Source organism: Olea europaea, chromosome 5 (genome assembly GCF_002742605.1).
Source record: "Olea europaea var. sylvestris chromosome 5, O_europaea_v1, whole genome shotgun sequence".
In the NCBI taxonomy this organism is placed as follows: Eukaryota; Viridiplantae; Streptophyta; class Magnoliopsida; order Lamiales; family Oleaceae; genus Olea; species Olea europaea.
In genome coordinates this window covers 4,396,467-4,422,597 of record NC_036241.1, presented here as the reverse complement: position 1 = coordinate 4,422,597, position 26,131 = coordinate 4,396,467, and the positions used below count along the sequence as shown (strand labels likewise).

The 26,131-nt window shown below is 34.7% G+C and overlaps 3 protein-coding genes across 7 annotated transcripts; all 3 read right to left on the bottom strand.

Moving 5' to 3' along the window:
* Positions 1-3,846: 3,846 nt before the first annotated feature.
* On the bottom strand, positions 3,847-5,408 carry LOC111394930 (probable glutathione S-transferase parA). Of its 2 annotated transcripts, XM_023020976.1 has the most exons (3): positions 5,184-5,408; positions 5,004-5,147; positions 3,847-4,479 (listed from the first exon to the last, which is right to left on the bottom strand). In XM_023020976.1, exons 1-3 carry the CDS (start codon positions 5,325-5,327, stop codon positions 4,135-4,137), a joined length of 633 nt encoding a protein of 210 aa, XP_022876744.1. In that variant the 5' UTR covers positions 5,328-5,408; the 3' UTR covers positions 3,847-4,134. The 2 variants fall into 2 exon arrangements, with proteins under 2 accessions (XP_022876744.1, XP_022876743.1); XM_023020975.1 differs by having other exon boundaries at positions 5,004-5,407.
* A 1,307-nt stretch (positions 5,409-6,715) lies between these two features.
* LOC111394454 (protein RCC2 homolog) lies at positions 6,716-16,352 on the bottom strand. 4 transcript variants are annotated; one of them, XM_023020284.1, is made up of 18 exons: positions 14,935-15,120; positions 14,609-14,804; positions 14,349-14,410; positions 14,166-14,233; positions 13,701-13,822; positions 12,600-12,705; positions 12,416-12,467; positions 10,850-10,967; positions 10,718-10,748; positions 10,583-10,606; positions 10,365-10,489; positions 9,107-9,188; positions 8,846-8,968; positions 8,639-8,692; positions 8,491-8,560; positions 8,054-8,087; positions 7,552-7,920; positions 6,716-7,050 (listed from the first exon to the last, which is right to left on the bottom strand). In XM_023020284.1, the coding sequence occupies exons 2-17, from the start codon at positions 14,802-14,804 to the stop codon at positions 7,553-7,555; spliced, it is 1,635 nt and encodes a 544-aa protein (XP_022876052.1). In that variant the 5' UTR covers positions 14,935-15,120; the 3' UTR covers positions 6,716-7,050; position 7,552. The 4 variants fall into 4 exon arrangements, with proteins under 4 accessions (XP_022876052.1, XP_022876053.1, XP_022876051.1 ...); XM_023020285.1 differs by lacking the exons at positions 6,716-7,050; positions 14,349-14,410; positions 14,609-14,804; positions 14,935-15,120 and adding exons at positions 15,581-15,642; positions 15,841-16,036; positions 16,167-16,352 and having other exon boundaries at positions 7,310-7,920; XM_023020283.1 differs by lacking the exon at positions 6,716-7,050 and having other exon boundaries at positions 7,310-7,920; positions 14,935-15,119.
* A 7,648-nt stretch (positions 16,353-24,000) lies between these two features.
* LOC111394453 (aldehyde oxidase GLOX1-like) lies at positions 24,001-25,929 on the bottom strand. The gene has a single exon (XM_023020282.1). The coding sequence runs from the start codon at positions 25,865-25,867 to the stop codon at positions 24,233-24,235; it is 1,635 nt and encodes a 544-aa protein (XP_022876050.1). The 5' UTR covers positions 25,868-25,929; the 3' UTR covers positions 24,001-24,232.
* Between the last annotated feature and the right edge of the window lie 202 nt (positions 25,930-26,131).

Genomic DNA, 26,131 nt, shown 5'->3' with positions numbered 1-26,131 from the left:
TGAGAATTGATTTTTTGACCGTTAGGGAAAAAATGGGGTCCATCTGTGAGAGAAGAACTCAAATATGACGGTTGGAATGGTAAAATAACGGTCAAAAAATCAATTTTTTGGATAAAAAATTCGAGCCCAAACAGGCCCTTAACGTACAAAATAATAGTATAGAAGCAAATATGGTATTTCAAGTACAGAAGCATAAATCCGGTGACATATTTAGTTCTTGTTAGGTAAAGCGCTCTCTCTCTCTCTCTCTCTTAACTACACATCTTATGGAGCCACCGCCTATAATTTTAAGTGAAAATTGCAATAGCAGTTCCTAAATTCACATTTTTGTAGACTTTATCATAATATTCAATTTGAACTAACTAAAGTTCCTAACTTTTTAGAAATATGCAACAAAGGTCCAAATGGATGATCTATTTGACCGTTAGTTGACCAAAAGTCATAGGATTGACCGAATTTTTGACCAATTATAAAAGGTTAAAATTGTAAATTTATATTTTATATAATAAAATAATTTAAATAAAATAAAATATTTAAATCAAAAGATTAAAAAATGAAAACCATATTCAAAATTTCACCCCACCACACCATTCATCCCTTAAAACCAAACCTAAGATAACATGGACTAAGCCATTGCTAGCCATTGCCACCATCTATAAGACTTCAGCTGAAGCTGAAGGAAAAACTTGCGACTGTTAAACTCATGTGGCTGAAGTTGATGAGAACTCATTTTCATCTTCATCTTCATCTTCATCTTCATCTTCATCTGGGATCGACACATTTGATGGACATCAAAAGCCTAAATTTGAGAACTCCAGAAGCCCAAATTCAAGAACGTCGGAAACCTAGAAATTCTCCAACGCAATCTCACGAACCAAAGCTTCTCAACTTGTTAATTAGTTCATATAACTTCTATCAAACATCCTATTTTCAGTTTGTGAACAATTGGCCAAAGGAATTGGCGAAAGGAAACTCCAAATTTTCGGTTTTGGTTTACAATGTGAAGGAGTTTTTTGGCTTCTATTTTTCTATGTTTTTGGCCGGCCAACGGTGGCTGTTGTTTATGGAAAGATGGATGAAGGTTTTCATTCGAGGAGTGAAGGTTTTGGTCTTGATTTCTTGAGGAGTGACGGTTTTGGCCGACGGTGGCTTAACCACTGTTGTCTTGGAAATGGTTTTATGGGAGGAAGCGTGCGGTGCATGGGGTGGGGAAGATGAAATTTTGAATAGGGGTTTCATTTTTTAATTCTTTGATTTAATTATTTTATTTTATTCAAATTGTTTTATTATATAAAATATAAATTTACTATTTTAACTTTTTAAAATTGGCAAAAATTCGATCAATCCTATGACTTTTGGTCAACTAACGGCCAAATGGATCATCCATTCGAACCTCTATTGTATATTCCTGAAAGGTTAGGAACTTTTGTTGGTACAAATTGAATGTTAAGGTAAAATCTACAAAAATGTGAAAATTTAGGGACCGCTGCTGCAATTTTCCTGAATTTCAGAAAGCATAAGATCTTTAAACAAAAACAAAAAATGAAAAAGAAAATTTACTAGCCATATTAAATGACGAATGTAGACATTTTGAATTAGAGGGCAAAATCAAACTTGCAAAAATAAATAAATAAATAAATCGAAAATCTATTCTCCCATTATGTCCTACTAAACACCTCACTTTATATATGAGCGACAACCTCAATATGGATCTCGATCTCCACTCACTCTTTGAAAGTCTTATATTTTAAGGCTACGTTTTAAAGGATAAACCCAAATCCCAAATAGGAGAACAATCATAAGCATAACAGAATTCAAAATACACAAAGTGCACACAGATGCATAGCGGCTCAATATAAGCCCTTGTCTGGAACCCCTTTTTTGGGGGGGGAAAAAAGGGATTTTTGACCACAACTCTCACATGCAATCCCAGCTGACCACAAAGGTCAAAAATTGATTGTTTTTTTGGATGAAAAAAGCTGCAGTAGATAGGGTCTAATTGTCAAAAAGGGACATCAACTTATCATTGCCAATTTTTCACCATTACGGAGAAAAACAATATAAGTGCATCTTCGAAAAGTTTTTTAAATATAAGATACTCTCTATTTTAAAAAATTAACCCTTAAAATTATGCTTCAAAAAACTTTTTAAACTAACATTTAAAATAAAGGGTAATTGGCACAAATCACCCCTATCTTTCAAGTTTATTGTTGAAAATATCCCTGCCTTTTATTTTTTGACATTTTTGCCCCTACCTATCATATTTCTTTGCACAAAAGGTCCTTTTGACGATTTTACCCTCCATTGAAATGAAACAAAAAGAAAAGAAAAGAAAAAATAAAGAATTAAATGCAATTATAGTCCCAATTTTTTTTTTTAAATTATAAATCAGTCATAATTTACTGTGAACTAAAAAATTTTAAAATTAAATAGAGAAAAGAAACTTGAATGTACAGGGAAATAATTAAGAAATGGAGAAATTTTTTTAATCATAACCAATGGAAATGAAAAATTTTGAAGATTATGTGATTTTTGTTTTAAGCCTTCCATCTACTCTTCATTGAAAAAAATTGAGATTTATGCTTACCTATTTTTGAAAATTCTCAATTTCATTGGCTATGGTTCAAAAATTTCTCCATTTCTTGATTATTTTTCTGTACATTCAAGTTTCCCTTCATTTTTTTTTGATAATTTAAAAAATTTTCAGTTCGCAATAAATTGTGACCGATTTGTCTTTTTTTTTTTTTTGAAAATTTGGGACTATTATTGCAATTAGTTCTTCATTTTTTTCTTTTCTTTTCTTTTTATTTTATTTGAAGGTAAAATTGTCAAAAACTAATGAAAATGACCTTTTGCACAAAGAAATGTAAAAGGTAGGGGCGAAAATGCTAAAAAATGAAAGGTTAGGATGTTTTCCACAATACACTTGAAAGGTATAGACGTTTTGTGCCAATTACCCAAAAATAAAACGTGAGTTTGACTCTCCAAATTTTGAAAGCCAAACCCACTTTCTATAATTAAATACATTCAAATTATTTCAATTTTCAATGAAGAAAGATAATATAATAATTTGGAAAGAAGCTTGTGAAAATAAAAGATAAAAATAAATAATAAGTATTTTTTTAGAGTACTAAAGTTAAATATTAAATAAAAAGAGCCTATTGGAGTATTTAAAGATTAAACTCTTTAAATTTATAGATGTTTTGTAAATTGCAAAATATGCTTCTCAAAAATAGAGATTTTTTTTTTTTTTTTTTTTGGAGATGCTTTAAAGGATCTCACGCCTCTCTTTTTACACACAAAAATTGCCCGCTAAAAATATCATTTGTATTGTAGGTATATTAGGACGATATGATACATATATTCATATACCCAGTTCCCAATGTATCCAATGGATTCTACATGGCCTAGAGAAGGTGAAGAGATTTATTTCAAGTTCATTGATCAACAATCCAAATTCATTAGCATTCCAGACAAAGGAGAAATAAGGAGTGTATCCTAACTCCTTGACAATCGATGATGCTAATAAATAACTTTGTTGGTATGAAGCGACGATGGATGAATTGCTTTCCGATGGAATGGTGGTGGAGGATTTGTTTTCCGATGAAGCGGTGGTGGATGGTGATTGTAAGATAAAGCGGGTTATAAACTTCTTTTAAATAAATTTAACTATTTAATAGTCAGATTGACAGTTTCAGTGAGGTGTGGGCGTAACTCGCACAGTTTTCATAGGTTGGGGATCATTCTTTACAATCAACAAAGGTTAAGGATCCTAGCTGGAATTCACATTAACTTTTATCATTCTGATTTTTTCTTTTATTTTGAAGGCAGTGGAAATTATGATAATTCATAGAAAAGCTCAACATTTATTACAAAATTATTATAATGAGAAAGATAAAAGTTACTCAAGTAGGACTTAAATTAAGTACAAACTAACTTGGCATAAGGATGAAAGAGCAAAATAAACACATATTTGGTACACTGAATGAAATAGAACTTAAATAACTCACAATTCGATGACTCTTTTTCCTTAATCACATCCTATTCAATCTACGCATTAAACAGATAACGGTTGAATCGCTCTGCTCTATCGTCGGCATTTCAAACTTGGTGCCCATAACATTTCCAAATGCTTTATTCAATCCCCAACATTTTCTTCACTTCCAAAACAAAGTCATAAACTTTATAAGGGTTTGGGAGGGCCTTGGAAACACTTTCTCTTTCATTGCACTTGTTTACCCATTTCATAAGGTTGGGGCAAATCTTTTCCAAATTGAATTTACAGAATGTTTCATATGTATAGAACCTACAAGAAAAGGGGATAAGGGCAATGTCTAATAACCCAAATTGACCACCTCCAAAATAGGGTTTATCCCCAAGTTCTTCTTCCAACAATTTCAAGCTTTTCAAGAATTCTTGTTTTGCATCCTCTTGATCTTCTCCTTTGCTTGCCCACATCCTCCGTCCAATATCGTATATCTAGGTACATGTACAAGAAAATGGATAATGAAAAGGAAACATTTTTTCAAAATTAAAATAATCAAAAAATTATGTTATTCAAGGATTAAAAGAAGATTCATAAATTTAATAAAGGAGCCTAATTTTGATCGACTTGTATTGCTTTCTTGATTATATTGCATGAATATGCATTCATCTTAACATACGTATACATTATATCTATTGTAAACTTCTAATCAACTTACATATAAATTACTACGAATCAACAAATCGTAATCTCATTATACGATTGACTCATATAATCCCGTACTTTACCATTTCCTTGTGTGAAAGTTTTTTTTTTTTAATTCATTTTTCACACTCATTTTCAATCACACATTTAAAAAAATAAAAATAAATAAATTTACTTTTCAAAGATTTTGTCCCTACACAAACACCATATATAGAAAGATCAAATGCTTTATCAACATTTAGGAATATATACACACACACACACACAGAGAGAGACACACTTCTAAATTCATCAACATGAAGGAAAATCTCACCATCTTGTCGAAGAAATCGATCCAAAACCTTGATCTTGCTCTTTCATATGGATGATGAGGAAGAATTGGAAATTTGTCCTTCCACACTTGATCAATGTATTCAAGAATGTTATGTGATTCACATATTGGCTTCCCATTATGAATGAGAACAGGAACTTTCTTGTATATTGGATTTGCTTCTAGAAGCAAAGGGCTTTTACCAAGGAATATATTTTCCTCTTCCTTGTAAAGGAATTGAATTCCCTTTTCCTCCAAGGCTATTTTCACTCTCATAACATAAGGGCTACTCCAAAACTCTAAAAGCACTACTCCTTCTTCCTCCATTTACAACACCAAATACCTCTTAATTCTCTTAATATTTCAGTTTGGTTTGGTCTTGTTTGGATTCTTTATTTATTTACTTGGCAATGTCATTGCTTACCTTAGGAGGGGGAAAAAAAAGTAGTGGCAAAGATTTTTTCATAGAATTCCCACTAAATACAGATTCAATTATATCCAATAAAATTATACTAGTCAACTGTTGATAATTTTTGTGTACCTGTTGAATCATTCTTCTAAGAAATATTATCTTCATATGACAAGTTTGTCGTGTATTTTCATTTATAAATTATCTAAATATACCCAAGGAGACATATATACAAGACAAATCATTTTCTATCCCAACCGCTCTATATAACAAACGCATGATTGTAATTTTTGATCTTAATTATGTATACACCTCATTTGAGCATCAAAGGCATCCTCCACTAAAATATTCATGAGCGAGTCTGGGTGTCTGAGCGAGCATTCTGAAGAGCCAAAATATATGCGAACTCAAAATAAGCGGATGAGCATTAATAGATCGAAACCTCATGAGCGACCTTGAATGTACAGGGCAAGCCAACATACTTCCTCAAAAGATAACGATTAAACTGGTGAATAATATGTGAACATATATCCGAATCACTTAAAAGCCAGCTAATCAATAGCTGCTATGCATCATTAGTGAAAAGGACTTAATTAACCTCATGACCTCATTGAAAACCTATAAATATTCCTATGTAGGAACCGAGAAAGGCGTGCAACTTTTAATGGCTTCCTCTCAAATAATCATTTCTTCTCTTACTCCTATTTAACATTGAATCGGAGAGTTTAGAAGGGGAAAACCATTTACACCACCAAATACCTTTTTGGTTCTCTTAATATTTCAGTGTGATCAGATCTTGTTTGGATTCTTTATTTATTTACTCAATATTGGTGTAATAATAATAATAAATTACTAGTCAAGTGGTGATAATTTTTTTATTTTTATGTTGTATTAGTTGAACCACTCTATTAAGAAAAATTTATCTTCGTATGGCAAGTTCAACGCGTATTTTCATTTAAAAATTACCTATATAAACCTTTCAAAAGAACAAATCATTTTTCTATCCCATCTTCCACTCGATTTTATTTAAATATCAAAATGATTTGTGAGTTAAAGAAGGCCGAGCTATACTACACAAGCAAAATTCGCATATTCGTGTTTACTGGTAAGATTGTAGGGTAGATAGATTCTCACAAACAATATTTAAGAAGAATGTGTTCCATTACCCAATTTTCATTATAGTCAATTTTGCATTCAACGTAAGAAATAATGCAAATATTTGTCATATCTTAACATATTATGTAGCCATAATTAGTTCGATGAACTCAGTATTAGCAAAGAAAACTTCATATTTTGCTCCATCGTATCAACTATGAACAGTGTAAAACATTTCATACTTCAACGTCTAATTTTTTATTGAGAAAAAAAGCAGACGATATTTTAACCATTTGCATCAAGCGCAAACTTCCTTCTTGCAAACTTCGACGGGCTAGACAGCAAGCTAGCCCTTCCCAGAAGCAAAAGTAGCCTGAGCCAAAAGCGACAGCGAATTCGTAGGTTCAATTCATACTGGATGCACACCAATGGGACCCTCGTTCAGGTTTTGCTCTCAAATTCAGGATACACACACATCAGCGTAGCATCTTCCGCCACCTCACCTGGAGGAAGTTTAGGGCCGCAGTTTTGGTGCCTTCAACTTCCCTGAAAATTTAATCCACCAACGTATATAAATTATTTTGAATAACGAAAGAATGGCAAAAATGGTGCAAGAGATTCATTTATCGAAAGGTCGAGCATTAGCAGTCTATTCGCTAAACATTCATGAAACAGTAGCAAAATCACAAAAGCATCCAAAGTGAGATCACGACGATCATATAGGCAATGCTATTTCAAATGCTCTGTTCGATCAGTAATCAAACCAGATTTCTAAAGAGAGAAGAAGCAAAGAATAAACAAAAAATTAAGCACAGGAAGAAACAGCATTTCTTTTCCATTTCTCTCGCACAAACAACACAGTCGAGCATTCCAAGATACAAGAAATCAATGTAATAAATTAAGGATTGACATTTTCCCTTGAGAGGTTTAATTGCAATCCACTGCATTGGGAAAATTAGAAGATACCGAAAGAAAAAATGTAAAATAGTCATAATACACTTCTTCGATGGACGACAAAAGTCCCATGTCGACAAGGAAAAACCAAACCTCATGACTTCTTAGGCCTTCCTCTTTTCCCTGATCCTTTTCCCCCTGCAGACTCTGAGCTTTTAGTTGCTGATGGGGGGCGGCCCCGTCCCCGACCACTGCCTTTCTTTTCTGTGGCTGATTTACCAGCACCTTTGCCACGTCCTCTGCCCGAAGCCTTTCCACCTCGTTTCTTTCCATGTTCTGCATGCCCATTCAGTTGTCCTTCACTGTCATCACTGTCAGATTCACTATCTTCACTGTCTTCGGACTCATCCGATGAGTCTTCCAATTTCTTCCTCTTTTTCGAGTTTTCCGATTTCTTAACAGAACCCTTTTTGTTAACTTTGTTAGGAACAGAAGTTCCACTCCCAAGTTCTTCATTCACTGCTGCATAGAGATATTAGCGTTATTATATAAGATATTCAGAAGTACTGCTGCACCTTGTCAAATAGATGCAATAAATCTTGGAGCATCTTCAACTAGTCAAGACTAAATTCTGAAATAAATACTAGAGAAGTACCTTCGCCAGCATCTTTGCCATCATATATTTCAAGCTGTCAATAAATTATAGAACCCCCCAAAAGAAAATAAAAAATCAGAGCCTCAACAAAAAATGACCACATAGAACTAAAAGTAGAAATAAAAAGAAAAGAAAATCAGATTTATGCACGTGCAGAAAGGTAACCTGTGCCAACCAGATTGCATTTGTGAAAACTAGTCAAGGAGTCTGCAGTTCAGACTAACTGTTCACAGATCACAAATTTTATTCACGCATACCAAATCTATCACATGGATGGACGCATATGACAATTCTGAAGTCTAACCAATAATAATGTAGACCGGAAATGCAAACTGATACCAATTTTTCAGTACTTCGTGAATTGGGAGGTTGAAATTTTGAGGTCAATTACATGTTGAATCCAGAAAGGTATCAGATTTTAGAGCCAAAAAGTTTACCTGTTCAAGTAGATTCGCTATATTGGTTCTATCAACCACCACCATGGAATGGGCAAATCCACAAGCAACACTAAAAGAACAAAAGGCCTAAAATAAGTTATTGATAACAAGAAGTCCCAAGATAATATAGTTTTGTAATAATACAAACCTGATAACATGCATTCCCTCTAAAATATCTACCTTTTTAGGAGCTGCAGAAGATCTACAAAGCAGAGAGACAGAAGCCAGAGGCCCAAATATAACAATAGAAGATAAAACAAGAAAATAGAAAAGCTGATGCATAAATTTACAAGGGTATGCTTATGCCTCTATATAATTAACATGCATAAATTCATATATTAAAAGCATCATGTACTTTTGTCCACTGGGTCCGTATCCTAGTTCTCCAGATTGAGCATGACCCCAGCTTATGCAAGAGGAATCAGCTCCAACGAAGTGGTGCATATTGCCAGAATCCATACAGCGTAGATGCCAGCCGCTGTAAAAGAACGTCAGCTTAGTGGTATATTCTCTTTACTTTTTCATGAAAATTTTCACATCAAAACTCATTTTCAAAGACAAAATTGTAAATCATTCTATATTCCAACGAAATTCAAATTGATAGAGGAAGAAGAACCTTAAATCCATGTGAGGCTTGGGATACATCCAATCATCCCCCGTGTTCTTCATCTTGCCCCACATGTAAAGCTGTCCTCCTCCTGGAAATATAAATTAATAGCAGTTTCAGAATTACAAGATTCAGAAGCAGCTTTATGGCACAGATGTAGTCATCATATGGCTGGCGTGAAGATATCATATGGCCGAGGTTAGGGGATGATATGAAGTATAACCATAGAGAGGAAAATTCAAGCTGAATTCTCATATCAAATTTTGCCAGCCAACTCAATGGCTTTCAAGAAATTTCCTAAAATTACCCGTTTGGGACATGGCTGACACATACACAAAGAATGTGAATGAAAAGAATTTAAGAATAGAACTCTCTGCGTCCCTACCATATGAAGCAGGGGTGGTAACGGGCCAAGCGCCCTGAGCCAATGAGCTTTTTATTATTATTATTATTATTATTATAAGAACTGAAAACCCTCCAAAAAACTTCAGGGCTCGATCGGCCTGGTCCATGAGACCACGAGCTTAGGGCCAAACTTGTATAGGCAAGGACCAAGCCGGCTCAGCTCAACCCATTGCCACCCCTATGTGCTATTGATAACTAATACACTCTTCACCTCATCATTATAATTACAAAAAAAGACGACATACAGAGTATGACATGTTGATATAATTTTCAACAAGTCTTCCACCATTTTACAAGTCACAAACAGAGTTCACTACAATAAACTTCTACAATTCAAGGATAGAAAATTATCGAATTAGACACTTCGTATAATTTAATTCCTAACAAAGAGACAGGAATTAAAAATAGATAATATGCCCTTGTTTGAGCCCCATTCTTGGGAAAAAAAAATGCATTTTTCAACAGTATTTTAATGTCATTTCAACAACACATTCTTTAATAAAATAATATTACACGTAAATTCAAAGCTTTTCCTTATTTTTTTTACCACACATTCCCATCAATACACTGTTCAGAAATTCATTTTTTCCCCCAAAATGGGATTCAAACAAGGGCTATAAATGGATGCCAACTGTCAATATTTAGATAAAGAAAAGTCCCAGCAGTACACTCTTACCTACTTTCTATAGAGTGGAATAGAACAATGGAATATGATTTTGTCATCATAATAACCAACAAATACAGGAATAGATTGATAGCCCCTTTCCCAAAAGTAACAGCGTTTTAGGAACCTTATCTATGTCCTACTCTACAAGATGAACTTGATTACATAAGCAAACATATAGCAAGGTCTGAATCATACCAGCTGTACATGCGGAATTGGCGGAACCAGCAGAAACTACTGCCTCAGGAGGCAGAATATTATGTCTTGTGAAAACATCAACACGTCGAGGAGCCCATTCATCCTTCTGTTCTCTATGTCCAAGCCTGCAATCAGTAGGTAGCTATTAAATTTCATGACAAAAAAGAAAGGAAAAGAACAAATTACTTTGCATGACAACTGAAATCTATATTAAGTACCTTCCATAGCCACCGAAGCCCCACCTAGTTATTTGTTCAGCATAAAAAATCAGAAATGCATCATAAGATTATGCTTTGTAAAGTAAATTGAGTGGACAGAAAAAATAAATATACCACATGCGAAGCAAAACTTACGTGTATACGTGACCATTCTTATCCACTGCCACTGGAGAACTCAATCAAATGGGAATTACGTATCAAACACACAAGAAACAGATAACTGATGTAAAAATAGAAGCATGGTGGCAAAGGTAGTTGCAGATGAACCTGTATGATTTGTTCCACAAGCAACTTTGACTATGGTCTCTCCAGAGAGAGAGGCTATTGCTTTAGGACGGGGTTGAGCTTCATAAGCAAGCCTCACAGAGCTATCTTTAGTATTGTACTGCCAATGAAAATAGCATAATCTAGTTACATAAAAAATATATATACATATACATATACATACATATATATTCATACATATATATGCACTAAAAAGTGAAATTTCTTGACACAAGCAATGACCACACCAACCCAGTACAGAGAATCTAAAATACAATTATTTTACTGGGCCCTACCTTGTCAGGCAAAAAGAACAAATGGCAATTAGAACTAAATCCGAAAAGGTTACAATTTTAACTTAACTTTCCTGTTTCTTGAAGGAGGATGAAAGCAGGCAATAGTTTCTTAAATTTGTAATCTATGATGCTCGGACTCGGGTGCAGGTGTCAGATACGGGTACATATCTAAGAGTCGAATTCTTCTCATTTTAAAAATTAAGATATGGGGATACGGTTAAAAAAAATCCGAATTTTGGATACCCGTATGGGGATACGTCTTATAATTTTTTTCCTAAAAAAATGATTCAATTAAAGCAAACAACAAATCATGCCATTTACAATAAATAATAAAACCTTTAGAGATAACCCCTAATTTATGGCAGTATGAATTGTTGACTTTTAAACCACTTAATTCTTTCATTTCTTTCTTCTTCTTTTTTTATTGGAAAAATACACTTAGTGAAGGGCAGCCCAACTATTTATGGAAATTCCCTCATATCATTAACTTCTTCATTGGGCTCCCCTTTCTGCAAAATTTTGCAAATGTTGCTGCAATCCTCCATAAATTTCTACATATTCCTATCAAAAGACTCAAAACAAATGGTTGTTGCCGCTACAAACGCAAGCCAGAAGCAATACTTCACCGTCCATTGTTTTCTCCCTTTTCTAGCAATGTCCGAGTTCAAAACCGAGAATCTGACACATATCCCATGTCGGTATCCATGTCATGTCGTGTCGACATGGGTACTTCGCCATTTTTTAAGATTCCGGGCATCATTGTTTGTAATACTCTATATGATAAGATTTTGTCAAGCTCATAAATTTTTCTCAAGATCTATGAAAAAATGAGCATTCAGAACTAAGCATCCCTTTACAAACATCTGAAAAGAAACATATGCATCAGCAACTTCACATCAAGATGAAACCCATCATAGCCAGAAACAAAAGCAAACAGCTTCAAGAATAACAGTCAATTTTAGAAAAGTGCAAAACTCATCATTGAATATGCTAGCTGTTAAACATGATGGCAAGGCAAAGTTTAAAAGATAACCAATTAAAAGTACAATAAACAAAGAGAAATTGCATAACCAAGCTATGCAAAAAAGCTAAACAGAGAATCAATAAAAGTCAAGCGTACTTTCCCAGTGAGAAAGACTACTGGACAATAATCTTGAGGTCATAGACATCCAATAACCATGCAACACAAACTAATTCATATAAAAAGACTCTCAGGTAAAAGTACTCTCGAATGACCATGGTGAACAAGAAATTTTAGGACCCTTGACCATACCTCATTGTCAGTACCGTGGCCAAGCTGACCATACTGTGGAAGACCAGCAGTCCTGGAAAGTGTGAAACAGATCTCAATCAGATTATTTATCATGGATTATTGAGAAAGAAAATGTCCATTAAATCAACATCTTGAATACAAATGCATTATTTAGCAGAAAACACAAGAAGACTGTAAATCGTACAATATAGAAGCTCCTTCTGTGGATGTTAACCATACTGTAAAATCACCTCCACAAGCAGTAGTTTTGACTTCAGACACGAGGCAACGAACTGGAGATGGTTCAACTTCTGCACAACATTGTCGCAGCAAACAGAGAATGGTTACAGTAAGTCGGTATTAGGGATCTGATATACGTTGTACTTTATACAATACTCGCTGCTTAATTAAATTCATTCCTCAACAAGTTCCAAAATCATACACATTGACATTCTATTCCTCTGAATTTCATGTATCCCATTGTGTCATCAAGATGATAGAATGAATTGTCTTCTCATGGTGAGACGACTCACTTTCAGGACTTACAACAACCAAGCATCTGAACCGCATCAGTGAACCCATGTACAAATACTATTACCTCGTGTCTTATGCATCCTTCCCAAAAGATTCTCAAAATCCAACTACAAAATTCTTTAATAGAAATAGATCTTTGTTCTCTTCAGATTAACAAGTTTAGCCCCAATTTTGGCTCCATTATAATGAAATTTTGAGAAAAAATGTATTCTGGAATAGTTATTTTTTGAAGAATGTGTTGTTAAAAATAAGTAAAAGTTTTAGGTCTACGTATAATATTATTTTATTGAAAAATGTGTGGTTGAAAATAAAAGAGGGAAAAATGCATTTTGGAAGGCATTAATGTTTCATTCATAACAGCCTTCAGAAACAACTCTTAGCAACCCTCTTCCAAAAAAGTGCACAGAAAAAGAGTAAGGAAAGATGACCTGAACTTATAATAGAGAATTTTAAACAGAAAAAAAGTGCTTATATTAGTTATATACTTGTAAAAGTTGTATTAAAACTTGAAATGAATCGATTAGCAGCAATTTTGAAACAAGGTCTTGACTTTCAAAAAAAAAAAAAATTGAAACTAGCTCTTAATATTAAAAAAATAAAAAATAAAAACTGTAGCAACTCGTTCTAGAAAATTCTTGTTAGTTTAATGGTCAGTCATTTTGGCATTTCAGTTTTGAAAACCACATAAACTTGATTGATGTTACCTCTTTTAAGGCAATGTGAGTCTTAACCAGGATTTCGCAAATAAGATTGTATTCAGTTCAGAACCCACCATTTTTTACAGAACCTGAACCAAGCTGCCCATGTTTATTCCAACCAAAAGCAAGAGAGAGTTCATCTTCGGTTACTACCACAGTATGACACCTTCCAGCCCCTGCTCTAATGACTTTATGCCTGAAAAATGGGGAGATAGAAGAGAATTAACAGAATATAGGATAGCACAATGCCTCATCCAGGATAATTCAGAATCTCCCTTATCTCCAATTGAATATATTTCTTCTGCGAAAGGATTATCACAGTTCACTAGAAAATATATGGACTTACAGGCCTTTCCTAAACCTCATATACCTAAAGGACACCCCAAAATGCTAAATTGCATAATTTACATGCCCATGTATGAGTGCATAGTAAATTTATAACAAAGATTGCAAATTTAGGAACTGCAAAGCAAAAATTGGGAAATCAGAAAATCACAACATCCAATTAAAAAGGAAATCAAAAGAACACAGAAACTGACTTAATCAATTCTGAAACAACAGTCGGTCTATCGCGCTGAATCGTATCTCCATGACCAAGCTGCCCCTTCTGCGCACATTACAGTTGTGAATCTGCTTAATTCATAATGCAAAAGAACACAGAAATGGAAGGACCAACATTATGATAGAAAAAATAATAGCCTTTCAGCAGAAACTTAACATGCCTCATTGCGACCCCACGTGTAGCAACGCCCTTCAACGTCCAGTGCCACGCAATGGCAAGACACTACATTTCAGATTAGCACATTACAATAAGCAAACACCCCTTCAAATTTGAAAAATTGTGCAAAGTAACTAAAACTGAAAGAAAACAAAACTAAATCAAGAACCTCCTTTGACGTCATTTCAGTACGAAGTACTACATCAAAAGGAGTAAAAAAAATAAATACTTAAAACAGAATAAAGTTATGAAACATTCTCTCACCACAACCAGAAGCCACGAAACGAATGTCGACGCCCATGAGAGGCCGGAGCCTTGTCGGTGAATTCAAATTCCATTCGGCCGGTACCTTACGGCGACCGACGGCATCCCAAGCAGTGGTCCCACAAAACAGAATCTCCCCACCCTTTATCGTCTCTTCCTCCTCCCCTACCTTCTTCTCCGGGTCCACATCCGCCATCTCAAGTCAAATCATTACAACCACTTTAAATCTCCATAAAATGGACATATAAATTCAAAGGAAAAAAAAAATAATAACAAAAATAAACTTCAAGATTCCAAGAAAATAAACCATTTACAAGGAAACCCACCTGAGTGAGGCCGCCAAAAAATCTTCTTCAATCGGAGTAGAAACAAACCCAGATAACTGAGGGGGAGGCTTTTAGCTTTTAGAACTAGAAGAACAACAAAAAGCCCTAGATTTGAGAGAACAAAGAAAACCTACTGCCCACTAGATAATTTTCCCCTCATTCTTTATTTTATTGGCAAGTGTCACGTTGTATTTGTTCCGGTGATTTTACTAAAATCTCAATTTTGTTTCGAAAAAAATAATGTTTTTTACCAGCGGTCTTTTTCAGCCTGATTTTCCATGCCTTTTTGGTTGTACCTTTGTAGGGTCAAGAGTTCCTCTCGAGTTTTAGCGTATGGTATATTTGGGGTAAGGTGCACCTTGACCTTGATGAATGAAGAATAAATACTTGTCCGATCGGAATTAAAATCAAAATTTATAATTTTTTCAGTCAGTATATCTTATTTCAAAATATTAATGCGTCCTTTTTATATAAACTCATTTATTCCTCTTTGAAAAATTTTGACTTAATAAATTTATCTCTTAAAACAAGTCCTATGAAAAGTCTTTGGAAAAAATTATAAATTGTTTATATAATTGGTCATATGATCATGCTTATAAAGATGCTTATTATACAATATCTTTAACTTAAAAGAAACTTAACATGCCTCATTGCGACCCCACGTGTAGCAACGCCCTTCAACGTCCAGTGCCACGCAATGGCAAGACACTACATTTCAGATTAGCACATTACAATAAGCAAACACCCCTTCAAATTTGAAAAATTGTGCAAAGTAACTAAAACTGAAAGAAAACAAAACTAAATCAAGAACCTCCTTTGACGTCATTTCAGTACGAAGTACTACATCAAAAGGAGTAAAAAAAATAAATACTTAAAACAGAATAAAGTTATGAAACATTCTCTCACCACAACCAGAAGCCACGAAACGAATGTCGACGCCCATGAGAGGCCGGAGCCTTGTCGGTGAATTCAAATTCCATTCGGCCGGTACCTTACGGCGACCGACGGCATCCCAAGCAGTGGTCCCACAAAACAGAATCTCCCCACCCTTTATCGTCTCTTCCTCCTCCCCTACCTTCTTCTCCGGGTCCACATCCGCCATCTCAAGTCAAATCATTACAACCACTTTAAATCTCCATAAAATGGACATATAAATTCAAAGGAAAAAAAAAATAATAACAAAAATAAACTTCAAGATTCCAAGAAAATAAACCATTTACAAGGAAACCCACCTGAGTGAGGCCGCCAAAAAATCTTCTTCAATCGGAGTAGAAACAAACCCAGATAACTGAGGGGGAGGCTTTTAGCTTTTAGAACTAGAAGAACAACAAAAAGCCCTAGATTTGAGAGAACAAAGAAAACCTACTGCCCACTAGATAATTTTCCCCTCATTCTTTATTTTATTGGCAAGTGTCACGTTGTATTTGTTCCGGTGATTTTACTAAAATCTCAATTTTGTTTCGAAAAAAATAATGTTTTTTACCAGCGGTCTTTTTCAGCCTGATTTTCCATGCCTTTTTCGTTGTACCTTTGTAGGGTCAAGAGTTCCTCTCGAGTTTTAGCGTATGGTATATTTGGGGTAAGGTGCACCTTGACCTTGATGAATGAAGAATAAACACTTGTCCGATCGGAATTAAAATCAAAATTTATAATTTTTTCAGTCAGTATATCTTATTTCAAAATATTAATGCGTCCTTTTTATATAAACTCATTTATTCTTCTTTGAAAAATTTTGACTTAATAAATTTATCTGTTAAAACAAATCCTATGAAAAGTCTTTGGAAAAAATTATAAATTGTTTATATAATTGGTCATATGATCATGCTTATAAAGATGCTTATTATACAATATCTTTAACTTAAATTTTTGATCTACGAGTAATTGATGGAAAGTCGATATAGATAAATAGACAAGTCTAGCTATCAAGAGTGGATCATAATCCGTATTTACCAACAATGGAATGGGATAGTCATTTGAAAACTAGAAAATAAAGGCATCCATCTATTATATGACCAAGGTCTAGTCGCTAGCTAGATTCGAACTGAAAGCCCAAGAGGAGGGTAAGTTGGCTTTTAAAACTTTTTCGAAGATTTATTTAAATTTACATAAGTTGAGAATGAATAAGTCGATCAAACAAAAATGTACAAGTACAAAAGCAATAAGTAAAAGGGAAGCGAGTGTACCAACGATATAATCGGGGAAGTTCGATATCAACCAATGATCGACGTCCTCTGTTACCAAACTCTCTATCACGAGTTAGGCCTTTTACTAAATTTGGTTGACTTATGGTGCAATCCAAACCCTTACAGTGCTTTCGGTGACTTATAAACAATGAGCACCGATTCTTATATAATATTGAGCTTTCTAGGACCTCAATATGACCCACAAATTTAAAAAGAAATAATTTTACAATTTGAAACTTCTCTGTTAATAAATGATATAATAAAAATTAAATACGAAGAGAGAAATAGGCTAATACTTTAATAAATATTAATGAATAAAGTTTAGGTTTTAGCAAAATGGCATACCAAGCTAAAGAGCTTCGGAAAATGGGGACCTCAGCTTCCGTCCTTAGAATTTAGCAAAATGCACAACTGTTTCGGCACATAACTTCAGCTCCTTCATCTACACCTTAGAGCCAAAGACTCAACCTGCTTTAAGGCATCAGACAACGTCCATAATAAGTGATTGTGCAATTTCTTAATATTTCGCTTTTAAGTCCCCATTATTATGTGAATATATATGTTCGGACATGCGAGACTATTTTGATCACTGTTAGCATACACACAATATTATTGTTGCTTCACTTACTAGCATATCATGACACTATTTTTACTAGCACTGGTACACGTCACAAACATATGACTTGTTATGATAAGCCTGATAGGCTCTTTGCGTGTTATATCTTGGAAAATGTAATGTCTTTATTCACCTCATATTTATGAGTATTTGGAGGGGTAGATGAACCTTTTGTTTATTTGGTATATGTGCTGTGAGTATATTGTATTGTGTTGTAAGATTGGTTTAGTCTATATTATAGAGGAGATGCTGTCGAAATTTCAACAGAATATATGACACTTCCTGAGGCATATCAGTGAAGAGAAAAGGAGCCAAGAGGGGCAATTTGAAAAAGAAAGTGACCCAAGAGACACTTCTATGAAAATCAGCTCATAGAGGCACTTCAAGCACGCCAGCCCATTAAGGCACACCAGAAAGAGCTCAAGAAGACGTCGGCATGGGAATTAGCTCTCGGGGCACTTCGATAGAAAGAGCTAGAACCCAAAGAGGACCATTTTAAATAAGAAAAACGAACAGAATGTATCACAAAGGTAGGAACAAAGAAAGTCTAACCCACACATGAATGATACAACTCAGACTTGGGGGACTATTGTTGTACCCATAAATCACTTCACATTGGGCCTTATTATTGGACCTAAATGAGGCCCATTAAAGTTGGGCAACATAAGCCCAAGAGGCAACCAAGTAAAAGCCCAAGCTTAAGCTCTTAAGAGTGTCATTAGAGGTACCTTAAAGGGCTAGCTGAGGTGCTCCCAAAAGTTGATCGAGGTGCCTCCAAGGAGCTAGCCAAGATGCCTTAAAGGGCTAACTGAGGTGCCTTCCAAGATGGTTGAAGTGACGAGGTAGTCCACCTAGGTCCCAAGAGGTCTACCAAGGCTCAGCCGAAGTGCATCCTAAACCCAACCTGAAGCTGTCTAAAGATCATCCAAAGTGGTCTAATTGAGGTACAAGAAGAGGTCTAATCGAGGTGTCTTCAAAGGTGCTGCTGAGGTCCTAAAAAGCCCAGCTACAGCACTTGCTGAGTTACCCATTGTTATGTTAATACAAGTACCTCATACTGGGCTTGGACTTAGGCCCATTAAAGCACTTGACTTGTCTCCACCTCTATAATATGAGTATTCCTTCTCATTTTCAGGTATGCCCAAACACGTTAAAACACTTTAACAACATTTCCCTCACCCGAATATTGCACTCCATACTTATATCTCTGTCCGGGCCCTGACTTGACCGTCGGAGTGCAAAAGGTTGTCAGACACTTTTCTCGATCGATGGCCGTGCCACGTGTGTAGATATGAAAAAGAGAAGATCGAGATTTCGTTGGCAACATTTTTTTGGGTCAACAATTAGTGTAACAGCTAAAAAACTCAAATGATTATTTGATGCGGACCCGATTAGCACGGTCGCTATCGAACCTACAAGATATTGACATCGGATCCAAAGAAAGCCAAGAACAAGGTTTTGGACTTAATTTACAATATTGGAACCAAGCAACCCAACAAGAGCGGCGCTGTTAAGGACCTCTTGATTACGCAACTCGATGAATTTCACCCGGAATGGTAGATCTGACTCAATAATCACGAACCAAACAACCAATACAGCCATATGGACATGCTGACCTTTTGATTACAAATAATTAATTGAAATCACACCCGTTATATTAAAAGACACAAGAACAATTAATTCTTGAAAAGTTCGATATTCAAGAAGAACAAGATAATTTGAAGCAAAAGTTTCTTGAGAGAGTTCTCCATTAATTCGGCATAATAAGTCTTGTTCACAATAATGAGAAAATAACCTATTTATACTAAATAACTTAGAATAATATTAAAGAAATAGATTCTAGAAAACCTAGAAATCTAGTAAAAAATTAGAAAATAGAGTCCTAAAATATCTAGATTACCAAAAATAAGAAATTGGACAAAAATAAAATTTTTCTAGATCACATCAGACCCTCCATCTTCAAGATGATTCGTCCTCGAATACTAATCTAAGTTATAGCCTTTACTTTCAATCAACTTAAGCACATGAAATAGCCCGTCACCTCTCAGATGCAATTTGGACCTCTTTTGACCCCCGAACTTTCCTCTTTTGAATGTAGACCTAATCACCATCTATAGATCAAAATGTGCTCGCCTCGACGCTTAATTTTGCAAGTTGGAAATGCTCTAATGAAAACTCCACTTGATGAATAATGATGCATCTTCCTTGCTTTACTTGGCCCAAACACTTGACGCAATGTCACTTCCAATGTATCCATATCGTCCTTCAGTTCATCTTCCTCAATCAATTCTCTACATATATAGTTTCTCTAGTGCCTTTGAAACTTCTTCGTCTCCTTGAAAATCACAAAGTCAATTTTTGATAGATAAGGGAAATCCAACCGATGTAGTACCAACTGATGTTCAATTTCTGGGACGAGTAGTATTCCAATGTGATCATTTTCTGGGATTAAATATTTGGTAACCTGCAAAATAGAATCATCAAAGCTAGGGAGGGAAACGTTAGTTTTCTCCAACGCTCCTCAACTTCACACTTCTCTTCATTTAAGCTCACTTCCAGCTCTCCCTTTCCCGAAGACTCTTTTTCATTTTCTTTTTGCAGCTCCAATTCCCTTTCGGAATTTCACCCTCAACCACATTTTCACTCTCTTGTGGCTTTTCTCCTTTTTTCTCATAACTAACCACCTCACAATTTTTCTTCTTGCCTTCTCATTCATTTCCACGATCAATGTGAGAATTAATCAAGTCTCAAATTTTTAAGAATTTACACTTACAATCCAATGTACCATCAACATGCTTCCTAATTGATGTTCTACCCTCCAGGTGGATACACAACTCCATCACCAAGATTTCTACATCACCTTTCAAGCCTATCCATTCTATTTCTCATATCCTCATTTTCACCAACATCCTCTCAAATCGCTGAATCATCATTTTAGACATATTGTTTGATTCCCAATTGGGATGTGTGGGAATTGTGACTCAATGACTCAAAAGGATTGAATTGGAAGGTTTTGAATGGAATTTTTATAAACTCAAGAAAGTGATTCTTGAACTGGAATTTGACCCGACAAAAAAAAATATTTGATTCAATGAATTAGTCGGTAAATTTTGGAAATTTTTTTTTGACACAATTTTTTGGGGACCCATACGAATGAACAACAAAATAAAAAAAAAAGACCTTTTTTTTTCCAAAACACAAACACAATTGAACTATCCAATATTTTAGATCTAAGACTCAAAATTAATGATAGACACAAAGAAAACCAAAATATCGCGGAAAACAAAAACAAGACTCAACAAAAACAACGAAAAATGATATGACCTTGATTTTGGAATCTGTGCTCTGATACCAAATAATGTGAACCCGGTTAGCACGGTCGTTATCGAACCCACAAGATATTGACACCGGATCCCAGGAAAGTCAAAAACAAGGTTTTGGGCTCAACCCACAATATTGGAACTATGCAACCCAACAAGAACGGCACTGTGAATAACCTCTTAATTACGCAACACAATGAATTTCACCTGGACCAAACAACCAACACATTTACATGGATATGCCGACCTTTTGATTACAAATAATTAATTGAAATCACATCCGTTGTTTTGAATGTCACAAGAACAATTAATTCTTGATAAGTTCGATGTTCAAGAAGAACAAGATAATTTGAAGCAAAAGCTTCTTGAGAGAATTCTCTATTAATTCGTCATAATAAGTCTTGTTTACAATAATGAGAAAATAACCTAGAATAATATTAAAAGGAAATAAATTCTAGAAAACCTAGAAATCCAGCAAAATCGGAAAATAGAGTTCTAAAATATCTAAATTACCAAAAATAAGAAATTAGACTAAAATAAAACTTCTCTAGATCACATCATTATTACCTTAATCAGACAACTTCAATAATCATTAACATTAAAAAACTTCAATTAAGTATGTATAAATGTAGAAGATTGGCACAACTTTTTATTTTTTATTTTCATTTTTTTAAAGAAATCAACCCAAATTAATTGTTAATCCTTCCAGAGTTGGATTCGGACAAATTTTCTTGTTAGCACATTGAAACTTGATTATTGACAAGTGCTATTTTTTTTATAAAAAAAAATTTCTGAGTACTAATCAATCATAACTTTATACTTATGCTCGTTTAAAAATGCAACCACTGTTACTTTCAACAATGTTTTCAAAATCGAATCAAGGACCCGAAAAATGAAGAGGGTCAAGGCTTAAAGGTTCAAACAGAAGTTAAAACAGATCAACCGAAAAATTAAGTTATTTAAATCTTATAAAGATAGAAACAATTAAAAATAAATTAATATATCAATATAAACTTTTTAAAAGTTAACATTAAGTTTAAGAAATTTTTAAGTTTTCAATATTTGTAAATTATATTTTAATAATTATTTCATCACATATCACTTTAAATTTAAATGGGCCAAAAGAAGATTATAAACCTACATATAAAATAGAAAGGCCTAACAATGTTATACACCTAGAAATCATTGTAATTGTAGAAGTCAAAACGTTTGTTGCCTTTCTTTCTATTTTTTGCAGTTGGCGGCTTCCCTCTCATCTTTTCCGACATTCTCTTCATCTCATTTTTTTCGGGGCTTGAGTTGATCGACGATTTTTCACATAACTTGCGCAAAGTCAAAGAAGCGTTTATTGACGTATCTTTTCTCTATGCGCTTCTCCTTCTCTTTGCAAGCCGGGAGGAAAAAACTACCGAATTTTTATCAATCTTTGTATCTCTGGCTACAAGATAAAATCAATCGATTTTCTAACAGGATCATGGCTTTCCGGTCTAATCGGCCGAGCTGGTTTGGGTTTGAAAACATTGCATTCAATAGGCATTAAGATCGAACAAGACCTATATTAAAGACAAAATTTGTGTTGAATATGAATGTTTGGTACAAAATCTGAGATGAAAATGTTATTAAGTCCCCGCTTCGTACCAATTAAAATATAAATTTTCAATTTAAGTCAAAGTAAACAATTTATTTTAACAATATATTTTATCGATCTCACAACTTTTAAACCACATGTTTCATTAATTTCTATCAAAATCTGTTAAAAATTTGATTTTAATCTCTATCAAGCGGGGGCTAATTTTTTTACCATGTCGTTACTGTTTAGTTAATTGTATTAAAGATGTACAATAATCACATTTACACGATTTTTTACTTGTCATTATTGTTGGTTAATCGTACTAAATAGTAAAGACGTACAATTATTAAATGTATGAGATTTTTTACTATGTCATTATTGTTTAGTTAACTGTATTAAAGATGTACGATTATGATATTTTTAGTGATTAAAATGTGTGAGCAATAGTGCTAACCAAAATAAACAGAATAATGATATGTAGTCTCTTGAGGTTGCAACCCCAATTTAGGTGATGCTAGACGATATGTTAAATAAAAAGTGAAATTAAATAAATTATTTAATTCCACTTATCAATAGTACCACATTAAAGCCACATAAATTGAAGTTGCAACCCCAGTGAAACTAAATAGCGTTACTCAAATAAATAACAAGCAAAATAGTTCACCAACCTATCAAGTCGATCATTTACTAACAAGTTTTGTTATTTTCATGAAACCTACCTACTCATCTAATTTAATTATATACATTTTTTTTAGTCACAGAAGTTGGAAGTGGAATTAACGTTAGTGCATGTTCGGTTTTATTTAAAAGAACAATTCCATTTGTACCGAATGGAATATATCGAAAGCTGTCCACCTCTCATAATGCATGGGGGCCTGCGTGAATATAAAAATTTCCAAATGTAGTCTACATCCCCTATTGTGAGTAGTGGGTAAAAGATTAAATAAAAAAAATTATGTACATGTAACATTGTCCTATTTAAAAATAAAAAGATTTTTTTTAATAAATTCATACACAATTATGGTTCACTATTTTTCCTCATTTCTTCACTTAATTTTTCTTTTGTTAACGTTGTTATTTTTCTTTAAAGAAATATATTGGAAATTGCCAAATCAATTATTCTGTGTACAGAATAATATTTGACAGAAAAATTTCAGATTACTCACACCCCATGTGAGTAAAATATTACAAAAATATACCCACCCGCGCGCTCCTCGCTTCCATTGTGTGCCCTGTATAACCCTGGTGAAGTCAATTCTGTACGCCAAGACTGCTTCTTGTCAAATAATAATTGACAACACTAAATTATTATACTGAGAGTGGATAACTTTTAATTTATTTTTTAAATATCGTGAGAGTTTAATACAATTTCGGATCTCGCAAGAGAATTAATGGTTGTTACACCTACAATGTATATGATACAAACACGTGCAGACATCACATGTCCCACCTCACATTCTAGCAAATAATTGACAATTGTACCAAAAATATTTATATCTTACAAAGTTATTCAATAAAATAACTAATAATCATAATCTTGAAGAATATTGATTTGGACATATTCTATAAAATTCATATACAATCTGCACAAGAATGTATGTCGAATTATTTACTTGATTTGGACACAAACACCTTCACTCGGAATATCTTGATGAACCACGAATAAGAGATAGTATCCGCGTACTGCAAGATTAACTGAATCCGGTGTTACAACCTTAACTTGATATGAGGATTTTCCCACGACTGTCACATTTCCGAAGAGCACAAGTAACCGTTGGTTCATTGCAAATGAGTGCGTTGTAAATGAGGGTGCAACCATAGTTACTATAACCAAATCTTTATTTAGCATGCCCGAAATAGTGAATTGAACAACGAGCAATTGTTGGTACCCAATTGTGGTCCTTGAAAGGGGTGAAACTATTCGTGGACGCATATTCATGGAGTTTGAATTCAAATATGATGGTGAAAATGCTTCCAATGTTAAATCTGTAGGATAAGATACTCTAGTAAAATTGTAATAAGCATAAGGATTGTTACCACCAACAAGAACTCGACCATCACGAAGCAAAATTGCAGCGGAATGATACATCCTAGGTTTGGTACTCGGGTTTTGAACCTCGAATCTTGACCCAATGGGATTCTCGGGTCGATAAATAACTGGTGATAAGACCGGATCCCGACCTAATTCCCATCCTGCTGTACCCTTAGATGCTCCATTGATGATCAAGACATTGCCGTTCGGAAGTAATACCATGTCACCCATGACCCTAGCTAGAGGCATTGTCTCCATTACCCATAAGGGATTAGGGTCGGTTATACGAATTCTTCCGCACGTATTAAGGGCCCGAACAAAATTACCATTTTGGGCATTAATATATGCCCCCTTTGGTGCACCACCACACACCAACACGTCAGCATCAATAGCTCCTCCTAAATTCTTCAATGGAAGCAGAACTGCAGAACCTGTGCTAGGGTAACTCCGTGGATTGCCACCAGGCACGGCGGGGTAAGTTCTCACCACCACCCCCTTCATGTAATTGAACAATATAGCTTGATTATTTGCGAAAAGGAACAAATTTCCATCCACATTGAGAAACACAAATGGATACAAATTGTTCTCACTTTTTGGATCATTCGTCTGCACCAGAAACGGCAAATTATAGGCTTTCTCCGCCTGCGATTTTTTAGGATAAAATTCATAATTGAACTGCCGTCGTCCGCCGATAATAATTTGCCGGCCGTCCGGCAAAATATGATTAGTGGCGTACCATCTTCTCTGCGCGAGGCCATTTTTTATTTCCTGCCAATCACAAGAACCATCATTACAAGGTTTATAAATTCTGACTGCATGGTCGCCATCGTTGAAGCCACCAGTCTGTACCAAAACGCCATTAGGCATGACAGCAGCGGCGGAGCACCAGATGTCGGTGAGCACCATGAGAGGGCGGATTGAGTTCAGAGCGACGTCGTATTCGACAGAATGAGCGGTGCAGTCCCTTTGGAAAGCGGTGTCGTTTGGATCGTTCCTGCACTTTCCATTGGGTAATGAAATGTTTGATAGCCCAAAATCTGTCCGATCGAAAATGATTACTTTATCGTTGTTGAGGAGTTGCATGTGCATGGCAGATATGCCAATGTTGTGTCGGAGTAGGTCCCACTTGCCCACGGCGGCGCGTGTGTACATTTCCCGGCTAAATGGCAGCAACAGGAGCATGAGGACCGACCGGAGAAGAAAGGAATGCATTTTAGTTTGGATGTTAGTGGTGAAGCTGTAAAGGGGTATGGGGTTTTGGTAAGGGTATTAATCATTCTCTTTCAGCCAGTGGGGTTCAGTAGCAAAAACCACGGGCATCCAATGTACTTTGAAATTAATTTGGTCATGTTTGTATTCTTTTTTCTGTATATTCATTTTTAATCATACATTCACACGATAAAATATTTTATACGTAAATTCAAAAAATTATCCTATTTTTAACTCCACATTCTACACAAAATTACTATTCAAAAC

What these genes read in the sequence shown, in the direction of transcription:
- LOC111394930 (XM_023020975.1), bottom strand. Translation starts at nt 5,327, where the DNA reads ATGGAGGAAGAAGGAGTAGTGCTTTTAGAGTTTTGGAGTAGCCCTTAT. An exon ending in TCGATTTCTTCGACAAGATG is followed by an intron (nt 4,480 to 5,003) that starts GTGAGATTTTCC and finishes ACATGTACCTAG; the next exon opens with ATATACGATATTGGACGGAG.
- LOC111394454 (XM_023020285.1), bottom strand. Translation starts at nt 16,036, where the DNA reads ATGGCGGATGTGGACCCGGAGAAGAAGGTAGGGGAGGAGGAAGAGACG. An exon ending in GCCACGGTACTGACAATGAG is followed by an intron (nt 10,968 to 12,415) that starts GTATGGTCAAGG and finishes TTTCATTGGCAG; the next exon opens with TACAATACTAAAGATAGCTC. An exon ending in TAGCGAATCTACTTGAACAG is followed by an intron (nt 8,088 to 8,490) that starts GTAAACTTTTTG and finishes ATTTATTGACAG; the next exon opens with CTTGAAATATATGATGGCAA.
- LOC111394453 (XM_023020282.1), bottom strand. Translation starts at nt 25,867, where the DNA reads ATGCATTCCTTTCTTCTCCGGTCGGTCCTCATGCTCCTGTTGCTGCCA.